The sequence below is a fragment of the Pleurodeles waltl genome, chromosome 9 (genome assembly GCF_031143425.1).
Source record: "Pleurodeles waltl isolate 20211129_DDA chromosome 9, aPleWal1.hap1.20221129, whole genome shotgun sequence".
Lineage (NCBI taxonomy): Eukaryota > Metazoa > Chordata > Amphibia > Caudata > Salamandridae > Pleurodeles > Pleurodeles waltl.
Genome location: NC_090448.1, coordinates 988,412,027 through 988,430,201, shown reverse-complemented (window position 1 = coordinate 988,430,201; position 18,175 = coordinate 988,412,027). Strand labels below are relative to the sequence as shown.

Genomic DNA, 18,175 nt, shown 5'->3' with positions numbered 1-18,175 from the left:
GATAAGTCTTTCCCACCTATATTCATCTCATATTTCAAGCTCTAAGCACGGAACTCTTTTTTGCAAAGCAGTTTTGGATTATGGAAGACTCTATAGGTAATATTTTTGATTAAAGTTACTCTTATGGCAACATTAAAGGCCTCTGCTTTCTAGTAATCATCAATACAATAGGTCTGCTTTTCCTCATCTTGGTTTCAGTCCTTCCCTCACCTATCCAAGATATCTCTAAAACTTTGACAAAGTTTCGGCTTTGATAGACTATCAGACAACATTTTAAGGTGGGATGACCCTGAATATTTTTCCTCCGTGGTTGGGTGAATACTATAATTGACAGAAATGGGTGGATGTCTCAGTTCTTGCTGATCCTCATAATAAGAGCTGGACATGAATAATAAGAATATTTATTGATGGCATCACTGGGCATGCTACTAGGCAGCACTAAGGCAAATGCTGATACTGTGATACTGATGATGTTCCTGTATGCAAAATGTTGTACCTTCACACTAACGGTCAATTAGGATGTTGGGGCCAGATGTAGCAAAGCGTTTGCGAGTCGCAAACGGCGAAAAACGCCGTTTGTGAGTCGCAAAAGCCTCACCGGAATGCAGAAATGCATTTTGCGAGTCGGATCCGACTCGCAAAATGCATTTCCGACTCGCAAATAGGAAGGGGTGTTCCCTTCCTATTTGTGACCCGCAATGCTATGCAATTCCATTTGCGACCGCGAAAGCGGTCGCAAATGGAATCGCAGTTACCATCCACTTGAAGTGGATGGTAACCCCGACGCAAACGGGAAGGGGTCCCCATGGGACCCCTTCCCCTTTGTGACTGGACATTAAAAAAAAATTCTGAGCTGGCAGTGGTCCAAGGGACCACTACCTGCCCTGAAAAAATCCGAAACAAAAGGTTTCGGTTTTTTTTTCTAAGTGCAGCTCGTTTTCCTTTAAGGAAAACGGGCTACACTTTGAATAAAAAACTGCTTTATTTAAAAGCAGTCACGGACATGGTGGTCTGTTGTCTCCAGCAGGCCACCATCCCCGTGAGTGCCCAGACTCGCTATGGGGTCGCAAATTGCGACCCACCTCATTAATATTCATGAGGTGGGTCTTTGCGACCCCATAGCGAGTCGCAGAAGGTGTCTGAGACACCTTTCTGCATTTGGTTTTGCGAGTTGCAATTTGCGAGTCGCTATGACTCGCAAATTGCAAGTCACAAAACTATACTTACTTACATCTGGCCCTAAGTACTTTGTAAAACATACTCACTCGATTACGCCTGTGGGGGAATCAACTCAAGAATAAAATAAACAAATGTAGAGCTTAACAAAAAATATACCCACATTTTATAGTTTTATATCTTGTGATTTATCTTCTCTTCTTGTAGAGTCTCTTAGTAAATGCTGCCCTTTTTTCAAATCCTGGCGTTCTGCTGTGGTTGTTTCACCTTGCAGCTCACACTCAAATTATCTCCACAGATGCCGACGAATGCGCCATGTTCAGCTCGGAGATCTGCAGCGGGGGTCAGTGTGTGAACACTGTGCCAGGGTACAACTGCTTCTGTCAGCCTGGGCTTTACTACGATTCCGTCAAATTGGAGTGTGTGGGTGAGACTTTGCACTCTAAATACAGAATAGCTGCACTCGCTCGTTCCTGCTCATAGTCGCATGGTCGAGCTATATACCAATCACATAGTCTTGCTCCTTCCTTTACATGCTCCTTCCTCTTCAGACTTTCATGATCTGTGTCTTCTCTCACTCGTTCTTGGGATCACTGCTACTTTCCTTTCTCGCTCAGTGGCTCTGCAGCGCACACAAAGTTATTCCCGTATTCACATGCTCCACCTAGAACACACACTCATTCTTTCTCTTCTGTGTCCTGCATGCACCAACTCTTTCCTTTCCTTGTTCACATAATCCATACTCATTAATTCTCAACCCACTTCTTTATCTACTACTCTCACACGTTTGCTCTTTCTTTCCTTCTTTGTCATCTCATTATTTATTGAAGAGTTTTGGAATAATAATACATAAAGATAAAAGATAACATACAATGAAAAAAGCAGAACATTCAAGGTAAAGGTAAAAACATATACAGAAATGGCAAAGGTATGGAACATGAAGGAGAATAATAAAAAATAATAATATCTTCATAAGACTATTTCCTGCTTCATAGAAAAAAAATGTTTTACAACCATGCCCTAGTACATTTTACCTTGTTCTTATCCTGAATTAGGGCAGATGTACAACTGTCTTTTGTGGATGCAAACGGTTTGATTAGTAGAATCGTTTGCAGTTGCAAAGATTCTCCGATGTTATATCTTTCATAAAGTTACATGTTTGAATCTTCCCAATTGTCATGGTGAGACTCCCACGGTAATAACAAAGCAGCGCAAATAGGTAGGCCTTAAATTTCCAATTGAAACAATAGACTTTGTTAACAGATTGACCTGGTTTTAATGCACCCGAACGTCAACCAATCAGAGCAAACACCCTGAAGCACTCAACCCCTGCAGAGCCCCAGGGACCACAGTCTACTCTTAAAAAAATGTTAGTGTAATTTAGTAGCATTTAAAAAAAAATTTATACGCATCCCATTCTCCTTTAGAAAATGTGCTGCATATTAAATTTAAAAAACAATCAAAGACATGGTGGTCTGCTTAGCTAAGGAGGCGGCCATCCCTGTGAAGAGTACGATTTCTAGTGCATTCCAGTTTGTGAACTACCTCATTACAATTCATGAGGTAGGTTGAATTTCAATCCAATAGGAATCTGTATTTTGGAAACTGACCTACTGGTACATAGGTTGGTTCGCAAAATACCATACTGGTGTTAAAAATACTGGTCACAAATTGCAACTAGTGCTTCGTACATCTGGCCCATAGTTTGGTGGATATATTAAGATCATGTTATGTTCAGCCATTACCCCGATGGCAGTCCTCCTCACAGTGATGGGGCTGTTCTTGCATCAGACAGAATTTGCTTCTATTCCGACATATTGATATATCTTTGAAGACCCCTTCTTTGATCGCAATATCCTGCTTTTCTCTGTCTGGTGACACCACCACTACATGTTGGGTGAGGTAAGAATTACCGAAATCTGCCATAGCTGTTGTGTTTTCGGGTCCTCCGTGTTGGTGCCCATCGCCCACTCAGGTGCCGTAGCTGGGGCAGGCAGGTGAGGGTAGGATTCACTCTGACAGCAAGTTGTGTGAAGCCGACTTTGTTTCACTGCTCTCTTGCAATGCCATTAGTGCGTGTGCAAGAGAGAAGATGTGCACAGTGGCTGTTAAGCACCAAATCTCATCTTGTGAGATGAGACTTGGGGCCAGATGTAGGTAAGTCTGAGTTTGCGACTTGCAAATTGCGAGTCTGAGCGACTCACAATTTTCAATTCGCAAACCCAGATGCAGGATGGTGTCCCTGACACCATCTGCAAATCGCAAGGGGGTCAAAAAGACCCACCTCATTAATATTAATGAGGTGGGTCGCAATTTGCGACCCCCTTGCGATTCGCAGCACTCACAGGGATGGTGGCCTGCTGGAGACAACAGACCACCATGTCTGTGACTGCTTTTTAATAAAACAGTTTTTTTTTTGTATTGCAGCCGGTTTTCCTTAAAGGAAAACGAGTTGCAATATACACGAAAAAATTAAACGTTTTTGTTTCATTTTTTCAGAGCCGTTCACAAAGGGGAAGGGGTCCCATAGGGACCCCTTCCCTTTTGCGAATGGGTTAGCACCCATTTGAAATGGGTGCTAACTGCGAATTGCTTTGCGACCGCGTTCGCGGTCACAAAGCAATTCTACATCGCGATGCGAATCACAAATAGGAAGGGGAACACCCCTTCCTATTTGCGAGACACCTTCCCATTTTGCGAGTCGGTAACCAGGTTACCGACTCGCAAAATGGGAATGAGCATCCCGATGTGCATTCTGCATGGCGCAAAAAGCAAAATTCGCTTTTTGCACCATGCAAAACGCTTGCTACATCTGGCCCTTGATCACTCTTTCGCTCTCTCTTTCCCTAACACACATACAAACGAATACATCATTTCTCTTCCTCCTTCATTATCTTTCTTTCTGCCTCTGGCAATCTCCCTCATCCTAACTCTTTTTCCCCTTTTCTCTCTCAGCTTAGCCCCATAATTAGGTGAAAGTGTGGGTTAGCTCATCTCATTTCATATCTTCCACAGTCATACTTAGAATGTTGTGCTAGGTCCCCCAACTATGTGTTAACTGTCTTGATGGAAAGGGTTCTGTGACAGCTGATTACTCTTTGGGCCAGATGTAGCAAACTGTTTGCGACTCGCAAACGGCGAAAATCGCAGTTTGCGACTCGCAAATACGTGTTTGCTATGCAGAAATGCATTTCCGAGTCGCAAATAGGAAGGGGTGTTCCCTTCCTATTTGCGAGTCTCAGTGGTATGCAATTCCATTTGCGACTGCGTATGCGGTCGCAAATGGAGTCGCAGTTACCATCCACTTGAAGTGGATGGTAACCCACTCGCAAACGGGAAGGGGTCCCCATGGGACCCCTTCCCCTTTGTGACTGGACCCAAAATTATTTTTTCAGAGCAGGCAGTGGTCCAAGGGACCACTACCTGCCCTGAAAAAATCTGAATCTAAAGGTTTCGGTTTTTTTTTCTAAGTGCAGCTCATTTTCCTTTAAGGAAAACGGGCTACACTTGGAAAAAAAAAAACTGCTTTATTTAAAAGCAGTCACGGACATGGAGGTCTGCTGTTCCCAGCAGGCCTCCATCCCCGTGAGTGCCCAGAGTCGCTATGGGGGCGCAAATTGCGACCCACCTCATTAATACTAATGAGGTGGGTCTTTGCGACCCCATAGCGACTCGCAGAAGGTGTCTGAGACACCTTTCTGCATAGCAAATTGCGACTTGCAATTTGCGAGTCGCACGGACACGCAAATTGCAAGTCGCAATTTGCTAGTTTCCTACATCTGGCCCTTACTGTCTTTCTGTCTTTCTGCCTTTCTGCCTCACTTTCATCATTCTGACTACTCCTCTCTCATGGATACTTCTAATTACAGATTCCTCATCTTGTGAATACCCACCTGTGACAGACAAGAATTTTCTTCAGCAATTCCCTTGCGTGGTGGGAGTTGGCATCATGTGGCTCCGTGTCAGATCTATCCTGCCCCGGAGTTGACTTTGGGGCTCATACCTAGTCACCACCACTGCATGCTGACGTCAGTTCCTTTCTTTCAGTGTCTTATGATGAAGCTCCAGAGCTCGTTCGCTCAAATCTGTCAGGCTTGACAGACACTGATTTCCATTTGTTTTACAGTCTGCAAGGGACAAGTCCCCTTCAAAGCAACAGGGTTCAAACCTTATGAGGATTGTCACAAACAAATGTTGCTGACAGACTCCCACAAGGACTGGTTCTGGTGTCTGGATTCCTCACATGACGCAGTGTTGTGCAGCAAATAAACTTAGATGAACTTGAAAGCATCTGGTACCACAAGGCTAAACTTTTTGCTGTGTCCAGGACGTGGTTGCATTCTTGTTCCCAAGGCTGTTCTCGCGAGCTCTCTTCCACCAGATTAATGTTATCAGATAAGTCTAAAAAGAAGAAGCATAAAAAGTTGAAACATTGCTCTCCTTCATCCCACCACTCCTGCCATCAGGAGTTGTGTGATCCCTCAACCGCAACCCCAGAGTACTCCAAGCTATGGGCTTAATCTCCAATCTCAGCCCTAACACCAATGCAACCTGAGTTCCCAGGAGGATGCCAGTGGAAATACAGACTGTTAGAAAGACCATGCTGCTGTTGTTTGCTACTCTATGAGATACCTCTAGGCCCTAAGTATCTGATTGGGCCTCCAGTTGGTCCACCAGTGGTGGATCTGTCCCAGATGCCAACTGTGCCCCTCTACCCCATGGTGGGGTCAGCCCTGCCTCCGGGTCCAGTTCCAAGCCCAATACTTTATACAGCGCCATGACCAAGACCAGAGCCCAGAGCCCAGAGCACCGATGTGGAAGGTGGAACCCACAGTCCTTTTGGACACTGAAGTGAATCTGCAGTAATCCCCACTGAAGATGCAACCTCCTTTGCTTCTTATGTGGAAACGCTTCCTTTACACTATTGTCTTCCTCACCATAATGATGATAATTCACAGATTTATGATGATGCAAATCTACTTCTGGACCTTCAAGATGTCAGCTGCATAGATAACACCCCAACACTGACCCTCCTTCACTCACTCTTGGCTAATTGACAGAAAAGTCTGCTTCCTTTACCACGGTTTTTCAGGAAGCAGCTGAGGTCCTAGTCCTACAACTATCTACCACTAAGGCAAATGTCCTAACAGAGGTCCTGCAGCCAATGCAGAACTTACAAGAATCCCTCCTGCCTTTTAACAAGGCCATAACCAACACACTGCTGGGCACCTGGGTGAAGCCTGGATCTTTCCCACCAGTTCATAGGCACTGAGCTCGGACACTGGTGGGAGGACCACTTGTCCATTTTGTGAGACAAGGTTTAGGCCCTCTTAGACAAGGGAGCTATATAGAGGGTGCCAGGATCAGCGGATGGGACTTGTTGTTACTTCCTGGTGCGGAAGAAGGACAGAGACCTTCATCCTATCCTCTTTCTTTGCTCTCTGGACTTCTTCCTACCCTGGATCCAGGAGACTGGACTGTGGCATTGGATCTTCAGGATGCCTATTTTCACATCGCCGTCCTGCAGTCCAGCAGGTTTTACGTGCTACTTAAGGTAGGCCATAAGCACTTTTAGGTCTCAGTGCACACGTTCAGCGTTATTTGTGTGCCTTGGATGTTCATGAACGTGATGGTGGTTGTCACTGCCCACCTTTGGAGGTTACCAGTCTTGCCATACCTCAGCGATTGGTTGCTGAAGGTAGGTTTGCCTCAGAGAGTTGGGGACCACTTCCAGACAATGGTCAACCTGTTGCTATTACTAGGGTTTTCCATCAGCGTGCCGAAGTCACACCTGACTCCTTCTCAGAGGTTCTCCTCCATTGGTGCCATCCTGGATACAGTGCTTTGCTGGGCCTTCCATCTACCTCAAAAAGTTGAGGAAATCCGGTCTATGATTTCAGTGTTGAAACCCTTGGCCTGGATCTCAGTCAGAGCAGCTCAGAGGTTACTTTGCCTCTTGCCCTTCTTCACCCCGCCTGTGGGTTACACTTGATAACATATGGTGGCTCTGCAGTAGAATCTGAAGCCTCAGTAGGCCTAGCACTAAGGAAACCTATCAGATTAAATCCCGGAGTTAGAGGTGCCGGCAAAAGATCTGCAGCCGTGGCTCCTGGAGCTCAATAGACCGGGGCACACCCCTCTCCTTACCCCACTCAGAGTAAATGGTCATGATAGATGTATTGTTGCTGGATTGGGGAGGTTATCTTGTAGAAGTTGGGATCAGAGGCCTCTGGTCTTCGGCGGAAACCCACCTCCACATGAACATCTTGGAGTTGTTGGTGATTTGCTTGGATTTGGAACACATTCCTCCCATTTATCAAGGGAGAATGGGTGCAAGTTCTCATGGACAACAATGCTGTTGTGGTACTATAACAAACAGGGTGGAAAGAGGTTGTGAGTCCTGTGCTGAGAAGACTTGCGCGCCCGGAAATGGTTGTCATCAGGGCAGTTCACTGGCTGTACAGCACCTAGTAGGATCTAGGGGAGAACCCTGGCTCAATCTTTCCGCCACTGCCAAGAGCGGACAGTGTCCAAACTTTTCTTCATTAGAGTTCGCAAGGTCGTTCTCACTGGGTGATGCTATTCGTTCTGATTGTAGCTCAGAACGTAGGTGCGCCCTTCTGCCCAAAGTTCTCTTACCCAAATTTTTGATGAAGGGCAGAAATGACTCGGCCCAAGTCATCCAAGTGACTCCGAACTGGGCAAGGAGACTGTCGTATCCAGAACTTCTGCCCATGAACATCTGTCCTCTATTCTGGCTGGCCCTTCAGGAGGATCTTCTGTTGCAGCAGCGGGCAGAGTCCTGCACCCTAGCCTGCACAACCTCCAACCTCCATGCTTGGATATTTAGAGGCAACAGATTACATCTTTTGATCTCTCTTCTCAAGGAGCAAATTTTATTTTGGCAGCCATGCATACCACAACTAAAACAAACTATACAAGAAGCTGGGAGGAGTTTTTTGTCTGGTATTTGCCCTGAAATAGTCAACCTTTACAGGCACAGTTGTCTGACATATTACTCTTTTGTTTATCCTTAGCCCGGCAGCGTCTTGCTGTGGCAACAGCTAGAGGTTATTTTTCAGCTCTTTCAGGCTTTTTACATTTATCCGATCAGTCATCTTTATTCAGATCACCTATTGTGATGCGTTTTCTAAAATGGCTGATCCATATATTCCTGCCAACAACATTTGTGATGCCTCGGTGGGAACTCAATCTGGTTCTCACTTTTCTCATTTGAAGTATTGCATTGCCCTCATCTCTGACTGCTTACCCTAAAGGCAGCGTTCCTCATAGTGATAATGTCAGGTCTTTGAGTAAGTGAATTACAAGCATTGTGTGTCCAACAACTGTAAGGCACTTTCTTCCCAGATAAGCTAGAGTTAAGGTCTAAAGTTTAATTTCTCCATAATTTATTTTGTCCCTTTCCAAATAGGACAGCCCAGTACTCTGTCAGCTTTCTTTGCCCCAACTCATCCATCTTAAGATGAAGAGAGAATTCATCTCCTAGACCCAAAAAGAGCTCTGATCTTTTATATTGATTTTATCAAGGACCATCAGGTGGAAAATCAGCTGTTCAAGGGGTTCTCTGTGGCAAAGAAGGGAAAAGTTGTGCAGAAGAGAACCAGCTCTAGATGATGGACTTGTATATCAAAAACTGCTTTGAAATGCCCAGGAAACATTTCGGGAAAGAATATGTGCTAAATATACCAGGGAAAGGGCTGCTACTACTGTGCTGGTACTCGCTGTGCCAGTCCTGGACATCTGCAAAGCTGTTACGTGGGCATCAGTTCACACATTCACAAAGCTCTATTGCGTGAATTGCCAGGAGGGAGGGGTGTTTTGCCAGATCCGCTCTGCATGGTTTCCTGATCTGAGCCATTCCGCATATCCACCACCTTGGAGGTACTGCTTTAGTATCTATTCACACAGTAAGGAATCTGTGGTCAGAAGTATCCATTAAAAGAACAAGTTACTTATTTTTGATAAAGCTTTTTGGTGGATACTCTTTCTCGCTGCTGATTCCTTACCGACCCACCTTCCAACCCATTCTCTGAAGACTCTTCTAGTCCATGCAGATACGATTGCATCTTAGAGAGGTGCACACTGGCATAATTTGATTACTAAGGGTCAGTACCCAGTGGCACAAACAGATATTGGAAAGAAACCGACATCAGCACTTGGCGGTAGTGACTATGTAGGGGCCTTATTGTCACATCCGAAAGGACAGGTCAGGACAGATCTGACGTGGAGCCACAGGACATCACCTTTGGAATCACAAGGGAATTACTGAAGAAAATTCCCTGGACCCAGTCTTGCACCTGGGTGTATTAACAAAGTGAGGAATCTGCAGTTAGCTGCAGTTTCCACAGAAATGGTGTTACCATAGGTAAGTAATTGTTATTATCTCCTCACCTGCAGATCACGATGAGTGTGGGAACCCAAATGCCTGCAAGAATGGAGAATGTGTAAACACACCCGGGTCTTACCACTGTTTCTGCAGTCCCCCTCTGGTGCTTGATGTGACTCAGAAGCAATGCATTAACGCCACCAACTTACCAGGTAGGTCTGTATGGAAGTAGAATGTGGTCGCAACAATAAAAGAAGTCAAGAAACACATCTCAAACTAATCATTCTCTGTCTTTCCCAGGGAATGTTGGGCGTGGCCTCATGAGCCATATGTAGGGTGTAGCAAGTGTTCAGTTTTGTGATTGATGTGCTCCCCCTGATTGTTCCACACATGGTCCTCACTTGGGGCCAATTTATAGTGCTGGTGGAACCAGATATGCCAGTCTTTTTTGCGCCCCTCTCCCCCCATGACCACCTCCTCTGATTCCCTCACTGTCACCCAGAAAAAGTGACCCTCATCTCCCCATAGCCGCTCTCTCACATACATTTCATTTCTTAGAAAGCACTGGTAAAGGATGGCTTTACTAATCCACTCATCTATCACATAAAATGCAGATCTTTTCTTTGCAGCGTGCATATTACTACTCTGCTCTACTTTATGGTGAGTCAAAGCTGCCACTAGACAAAACTCCAATCTCTCTCTGTGGCAGGAACATTACTTACAAGAGTTATCTTGACATATCTATTGCTGCCCAAAAGCTGGATGCACAAGGAACTCTGCAGCAGGTCATTTTAAATCTTCAGTTATTGCTGAACACAGCACCCCCTGAGTCTGTTCCCTTTCTCCTGGTCAGCATCTAGTGCGGCCCGACCTTTCACACCTCAATAAAGGTGGCCCTTTCCTTGCTCAAAAACCTTATTCTAACCACTCATTTATCTGACAAATTACCTGCGTATATTGCCAAAATGGTCCTCAAGTGCCCCCAACATGCAAATATTAAATGATATTTAGTGGAGCATTGTAATACCAATTTGGAGGTATTTTAGAGAATCTGTGGACATTTAGGCAGTTCGAGGTGATAATTTAAATTGATTTTACTTTTTGGCACAACTATCATTTCATTCATTGGAAATGCTGTTCTCCATGCCAGGATCTTTTTTGGTATTCATAAACATTGACTTTTTCTGTCCCTTGCAGTATGTGGGAACATAGGTACAGTGAGACATTTAAAATGTTGTAATTTAATTTCATAAAGAACACATGCTGGTCTGTTTAAAAAATGAACTTATAATGGGCATTGCTTTAATAGAGACATCTAAGACATTCATTGTTACTATGTAATCACTTGAGATGTACTGAGTATTGTAAAACATCTTATAACAATGTTTCGGACGTTTTACATTTAATTTCAGATCTTAAAAATGCTCTTTAAAGGTAAATGTTAAAAGTTAAAGTTTCACAATGTCCTTACACACCTTCATGCAGTGCAAATACGTTAAGTGAGTAATGGGTCCTGATGTATGCCTAGAACACTTGTTTTAGGTTTTCAGTGTATCGTTTGGCATATCTGTATTGTTTTACATTCCATTCTAAATGATTGTTTGTATGGTGCGGTCACCCGAAAACAACACTGTACGACCCACTTCCATCTATTCGTGGTGTTCCTGAAGTTGAATTATCAGTGGGGGGCAGCATAAAAGCCCCCAGACAACAGGTCTTCCTTACCCTCACATTTGTGCGCTAACTCAAGGCGAACTGGTGCCAACCTTAAGCCAGTCTGCTACTAAATATTCTTAAAATGTAAGCAATTCATTTAAAACTAATTGTACTTATTAAAAAACAAAATAATTAATTATTTGCCAATGAAAACACTAGTGCGTGCTCTCTCTCTATGTATATATACACACACACACACACGTTCTCTTTAAATTGGTAAAGTGGACGGCACTCCCAACTGCAGCTTTATATCCTTGAATTTAATATACAAACAAAGAGGAACGCAAACGCGTTTGGGCACTCCTGTGCCTTTGTCAACCTGAAAGGCGCCATGTTGCCTCCCTCTATTTACACCACCAAGTGACACAACATCCACCAATTACCATTTGCATTACCGTGTCCATGGTTGCAAGTATATACAAACTAATTTCCGTGTGGAGTGCATAATATGGCAAAAACGAGCCAAACACATGGCATATTTACGGTAGAGAAAAAACAACATACTTCATAGTTTCACGCTTAGATGTTTCATACGGAGCAATTTCATGCCTTAAGCAGAGACTAACAAGGCTCCTAGCATTGATTGCATATGGATTTTGCTTATAGTATTTTCGAGTATTTTTGGGGATTTTCAAACACTTTGGCTACAATAGGTGGCATCCTGCTGTTGCTGTTTTTTATTTGCCATCGCCATTTCGGTCCCATAGCAACAGGGAGGACTGATGGCGTTTCCACAGGCACAACTGTGTCATAAATGCGTGATGCAGTATTTCTGAGCACAACTCCTGGAAGAACAGGAGTACGTCTGGTCTTTCATTCATACCGGTTTTGGATTGTGTGCAGCCCGTCTTGCGATGCATCTGGTGCCTTTTCAAATGTGCATTGAAAGTTTGTCTTTCTACGTGGTGCTTACTTTCATAGGACGCTGATTTGTTGATGTTCTCGCTTTGGGCTAATTACCAGACATGCACTTTTAGGGTGCGTTTGCTACAGGAAGCCGTCTAGGAGCTGCCCTTCGTGGATCATGTAGCTCTTGACTCAACATCGGGCACAACACGAAATGCTGCTGCCTCAGCTGGATCTTAGGCTTTAGAACATGAGTGCTCTTTGGTTTCATTTTCTTGCTTCAATTGTCCCGGCCATAATTGGAGATTTTAAAAATGACATTGACATTCACTTTTAAATTTACTTTTAAATTTGGGTTCATTGGCACCACTGCTAAACTTCTAAATTGCCCTTTTCTAAAATTTCACATGCTCAAGTGTGTTTTAACTTGTGACAATTGACATTTTTGTATATATATATTTTAAATCATTGTATTTTGGTTGCTTTTTAATTATGAACTAGGCTGCTTTACCTCTTCTGAACTGACAAGGGGAGGGTGTTATAGAGCCATTTTAGTGATGTAACTGGGTACGTTATTTTAGCAACTAGGCCTGCTGCCTGTGCCCTATAGCCTAGTAACCTGTTATTCTGCTTCATTTTATTATTTTAGAATCAGCCACCTTTGTGGTGGTGTTTTATTTTCTTTATCTAGTTGTCCTTTCACCTAGGAAACATTACAATTCTCAGCACGACATTCTATCACTCTATGCTTTCCTCAAGGCTGCTGCCAGATCGGATTGTTGGCACAAGTAGTACACTGATTCTCTAACATACACAGAAACCCATGTACTTTTACGTGGGGACATTTTCTCAGAACATTAGTCATTTTATTAGACAAACATTTCCCTGTCCCATGAACGTTAGAGGGAGGTTCCAGCCAGATGACCAAGACCACATGCTGTCTGACTTTGTTACAGCTGCTTGCTGAGACCACTAGTTCTGTGGCCTATATGGGGATGGTGTCTTTGTAGATAACAGTCTTCTTCACTACTATCATGCTCAGGTATGCAGGATGATGTCTTCCCAGGGGGGAATCCTGAAGGGCGGATTAGGGCTTATCCTGCTATGCTCTAAAATAGCTTAGGTAGAAATTGCATATATTGTGCATAGTGACAGTATGGTGGCTCCCAACCTCCATCAGGAGCCAGCATTGCTGTCACAGAGAGGAAGCTGTTAAAGATGCAGCTCTGCCCTGTGAGAGCAGTTGTTTCCTCTGTTTCCCTGCCTGGGGGATGGGGTCCCCATGGCCATTATTGGATCCACGAGTGCGCCAGGCGGTCCCACTCCAATGTAAACTATCCCCGGAAAGGTGATGGTCCCTTGGGGGGGAGGGGTGGAAGAATGGGCACACCCCTTATTTATGTTTGAAGCCCTGGTGAGGTGGCTGTCCCCCTGTACACAGAATGTCTTTGGCCCAGGGGAGGTGATCCCACACATTCAAATTGTCAATGCCCCCGGGACCTGGCACTGTAACTTATTGAAGTGTTGGCAGCCCATCAGATCTCAGCACGAGATCGGGAGGGTTCATGGAGCCTTCACGTCCCTATGTATACAAATGTGTTTTTTCTTTAATTATTCAAAAAACTACTGAAGGGATTTACACTAAATAACATAAAGGGTGCTTTCTGGACCAAGAGCTACCTTTCTACCAATTTTTGTGTTATTCCATCCAGTGGTTCGGAGACTATTGCTGTTTAAAATCCTCATGGAAAAATGCACGGGGAAAAAGCATTTTGGGACCCCCCTTTGTTTTTAGTCCCCTGCTTGATGGATCAGCCTGAAACTTTCCACACGACGCTAAAGTGAGCGTCATATTTTCTTGGAACATTTTGTGAAGATTCATCAAACAGCACCAAAGTTATTAGCAATACAAAAAATGCTTTTCCTATAGAAACTAGGTCCTAACTATGACTACCTAGTGGCAAGCGCCACTAGGTAATATATATTTATCTGTGTGTGTGTGTGTGTGTGTGTATGTGCGCATATTTATATTTATATATATACATACATTCTCAAACACAGGCTCGCCAATCCTCAGTTCAGGATAGAACACACAGCACACCTATTCTTCATACTGCATTGTTCTAATGGCACCAACCACACAGTACGTTTCATTTATAGGATACTTCCAAGTGCCACCAGGACAACCCCGAATGTTGATAAACATAGAAGACATACTATTATGCAAACCATGAGAGCTGAAAAGCATTTGAAAATATCCTGACAGTTTCATCTCATATCAATGATAGTAGCTAATAATACTAGTGTTAAAAAATATATCCACTCACATAAATACCTATACCAAAGTCCCATTTCATGAGTCTGGTTCACCCATATATATCAGGTAACCCAGTGCTTGAGCCTCAAAGGTTCCTAACATTGCCGTTGCTCCCCAGTGATAGTTAGGGCACTTCCTAGACCCCAAGTGCTGGAAATATCCAGTGTATGCTACCCTCCAACTAAGTGTATATATATGAAGGGGGCATACATTTTAAAGAAGGCTGAACTAAATTATAGGATGCATAAAGACTGTCCAGTTCCATATGAGGAGAGCAATATGCAATTTATCGTGAGAAACCAAATACACATATTATTAATGAAGTAACCGAAAGGTTCAAACATGCCAATAAAGAAAAATATTTTAAAGAAAATTAATTAAAGAATTAAAGGAATGCTAAAAATCCAAGATTCAGAATAATATTGTGAACCCCATCAAAGTGATATCTCAAAGACATCGATAACGGGGAAGTGTCCTAATAGTGTAATCAAAATATACCAGTAATTTAGTACACCATGAGACATCATGTGGTTCCTCAAAGGTTACCTCCTACACTGCATTTTCTACTCAGTAGATCAAGTCCATCTCTAATGAAGGGTGATGACCCACAGTGGGTCCCCGACACCATCATTCCATTGTCATTAAATGGTCTCAAACCTAGAAGAGACACGCCGGGCAGCAGGTGTACCATATTGTGAACAGGGGTTCCAATGTATCCCCCCCCCCCAAAAAAAAGGGGGCAGACTTAAAACTGGGAAACACCCAGCAGCACTTGTACCACTGTTATACCCTGTCAATATCACATGTACCAATCTCATCTCATACCTTCAAGGATCCGCCCTCAAGAAAAAAGGCCCCTCTCTGTTTCAATGGGTGAAAAAAGGTGCATAAGTACAGAGTAATACATAAATATGAAAACAAACAGCAAACGCTGCTGGACCCCATGAATGAATCTGTCACCTATGTGTACAGCCAATTCTTCCTTTCCTTTCAATTCAAATGAAACTTTGAAATTCAATTTTATAATGTAACAAGATTCCATTCATTCAAGGTGTTCTCCAGATTGCCACCCCTGATATTCTTGATCACTCCATCTATCCCAAAGTATATTAAAATATTTCTTTGGCTTTCATGACGCCCATAGAAGAGCTTTGTTACTGGATAGTTCGGGTCTTGGTGATGATTGCAAGTTTATGTTCAAGAATAGTCTTAACTTGAAATTTGGTGCTGCCAATGTATTGCAAGTTGCACGGACATTCTGATACATGTACCACAAAATCGGATGTGCATGTGATGTGTTTGGTGATATTTTGCTTTTTACCCATTGGTAACAGGTAAGAACTACAATTTCTGCTATTGCCACATGCCTTGCATGATCCACATTTATAGAATCCAGGTTTGGGGGCTAGCGAGGTAGTTCTGATTGGGGAAGTGTAACTGTGTACTACCATGTCCCCTATCGATCTAGACTTCTTATATGTGATGGCAGGGACATTCCTCAAATTCTTCCCAATTATGGGATCAGCTTTAACCAGATTCCAGTGTTTTTGTTGAGATCCCTGCCCTTATGGAAACACTTATTGGGAACGCTTATTGAAGGTGACAATAAATCTGGGTGTGCTCATGGCCTTTAACTTATCTTTACTGATTTTCTCGCTAAAGAGTGCCTGTTCCTGGAGGGTATCTTTGATTTTATTTATTGCTTGCATTAGAATCTTGGGTCAATAACCTCTTTGACAAAATCTCTCCAAAATAAGAGCAATCTCTCTAGTAAAATCCTCATTGGTTCTACAATTATGTCTCGCGCTAAGGAGTTTCCCACAGCGATACTCCACTTTAATGGGCTGGGGTGTTGACTCCAAGGATGTAGAACGTTGTTCCTTGCTGTTTCCTTATGATGTAGTGACGTAACCAGTTTGTTGTCCTGTATGCATGAAGCTGTATCCAGGTACTCTCTGTCAGTGTTGCTTATCTTATAGGTAAAGGCCAATTTTAGATCATTTTGTACCAGTAACCTAATAAACTCAGTAGCAAGTGTGACATCTCCATCCCAAATCAGGAATAAATTATCAATATACCTAATACAGATAGCTATATGCTGTGTATGCCTATTATTGACCTCTGTCCAGACTACCGGCTCCTCCCACCAACCCAGTAAAGAAATTAGTAGAGCTGGCAGCGAAGCAGGTGCCCATTGCTGTCTCCATGCATTGACGGTACATAATGTCCTCAAACAGGAAAAAAAAATTCTCTAGACAGAATGTCCTCATATGTTCAAACTTTGATGTGTGTTTGAAATACCTCATAGGTCCATTAAAAAAGTAGAAACACGCCACAACCCCTTTCTTCTGGTCTATACAAGTGTAGAGAGAGCAAACATCTGGTATGATCATGTGGTAAGTTTTCTTCCCATGTGATGTGTATTGGTTTAAGGAAATCAGTACTATCTTGCCAATACTACCTCAACTCTAGGACATTCAGTGATAAGAAATGGTTCCCAAAGATAGCTGTATCTTCAAGTAGAACACCTCTGGAGGACATTATGGGTCTCCCTGGCGGTGACATAAGACTTTTATGTATTTTGGGAAGGAAATATGCATGACTTTTTGGGGTGACCCTCTTTCAGAAGATTGTACTCATCACTGTCAAGCAACCCCTCATCATGCCACCCTTTTAATAATTTTTGACAAACATAAATAGAATGTCTGTAAGTATCCCATGTGGTGGGCTCGTAGAACTCCTGCACACTGAGTTGGTGTAAATTCTCCGTTCTATTATCTGTGGTGTTCATTATTACAATGTTACCCCCTTGTTTAAGGGTTTTATGGTACTCGTGTCTTTGGCTAGCTGTAACAACTCATGAGCCAGAAAGCTGTTGAATGCTTATTCACCCTATTTCACTACAGTTCCAACAACCCTAAAAAAATAAACGTAATACTGGAAAAATAATCCCAACATATAAAAACAATATATTACAAATACTGAGAAACTGATTCACTAAACTTGCTTAACTTAGAAGAATCTTTAGAAAAGTTCATGGGCACTAACTGCAATTGATTGAATATTGTTTTTTTACAAACTAAAAATCTAAAATACTTTTTTCGGTTAGACAAAATATAAACCAAAATAATTTCCCCTGATAATATTTATCACTTTATATACCCTCTGAAATTTGGTGTGATTGGAATTTCTCCACCATTTTGCACACTCGACTTAAGGCTCAGTTAAGCAATAAGAAATGGATTTAAGAATTTTTATGAATTGTATTCATTTTACAAGAATTAAGCTGTTATCTACAAATCTAACAACTCAGAATATGCACCCTTTTTTTGCATTATCCTGCCCAGTATTACTCGTGAACATTGGGTGTGCCCATTGGATAACTCTTGCATCCTTTTGCAACAAATTGAAATTGCCAATAAAGGTTTTTGGTATAACTTAAGCATTCCTGAGCAACTTCCATGGCATATCCTAGTCATTCATGCACAACTTACTCATGCATGTCTTATTCACTCATGTATATTTTACACACTGATGAGTTTGTAATATAGGTATGAAAGATTAAGATATGACAAAATTAATTATATTGTAGGATTAAATTCAGATTCCTCCTTAAGGATCCTCACTCAGCCTCACTCCATTCAATGCCTACATGACATCACTTGCCAGCATCAGCACCCACAGAGTCAACATCATGTCCTATGCAGGCGGCACCCAGCTCACACTGTTCTTCTCTGACAAGTCACCAAACACCTGGAACAATTTCTCTGCTT

General features: G+C 42.9%; 1 protein-coding gene across 5 annotated transcripts in view; it reads left to right on the top strand.

The window, feature by feature from the left end:
* LTBP2 (latent transforming growth factor beta binding protein 2) overlaps window positions 1-18,175 on the top strand; it is a 1,514,902-nt gene that overhangs the window by 1,296,225 nt on the left and 200,502 nt on the right. For all 5 annotated transcript variants that reach the window (XM_069208495.1, XM_069208492.1, XM_069208494.1 and 2 more), the window contains 2 exons: window positions 1,475-1,603; window positions 9,595-9,735. In XM_069208495.1, the coding sequence (XP_069064596.1) occupies window positions 1,475-1,603; window positions 9,595-9,735 (270 nt within the window). The remainder of the gene's footprint in view (window positions 1-1,474; window positions 1,604-9,594; window positions 9,736-18,175) is intronic.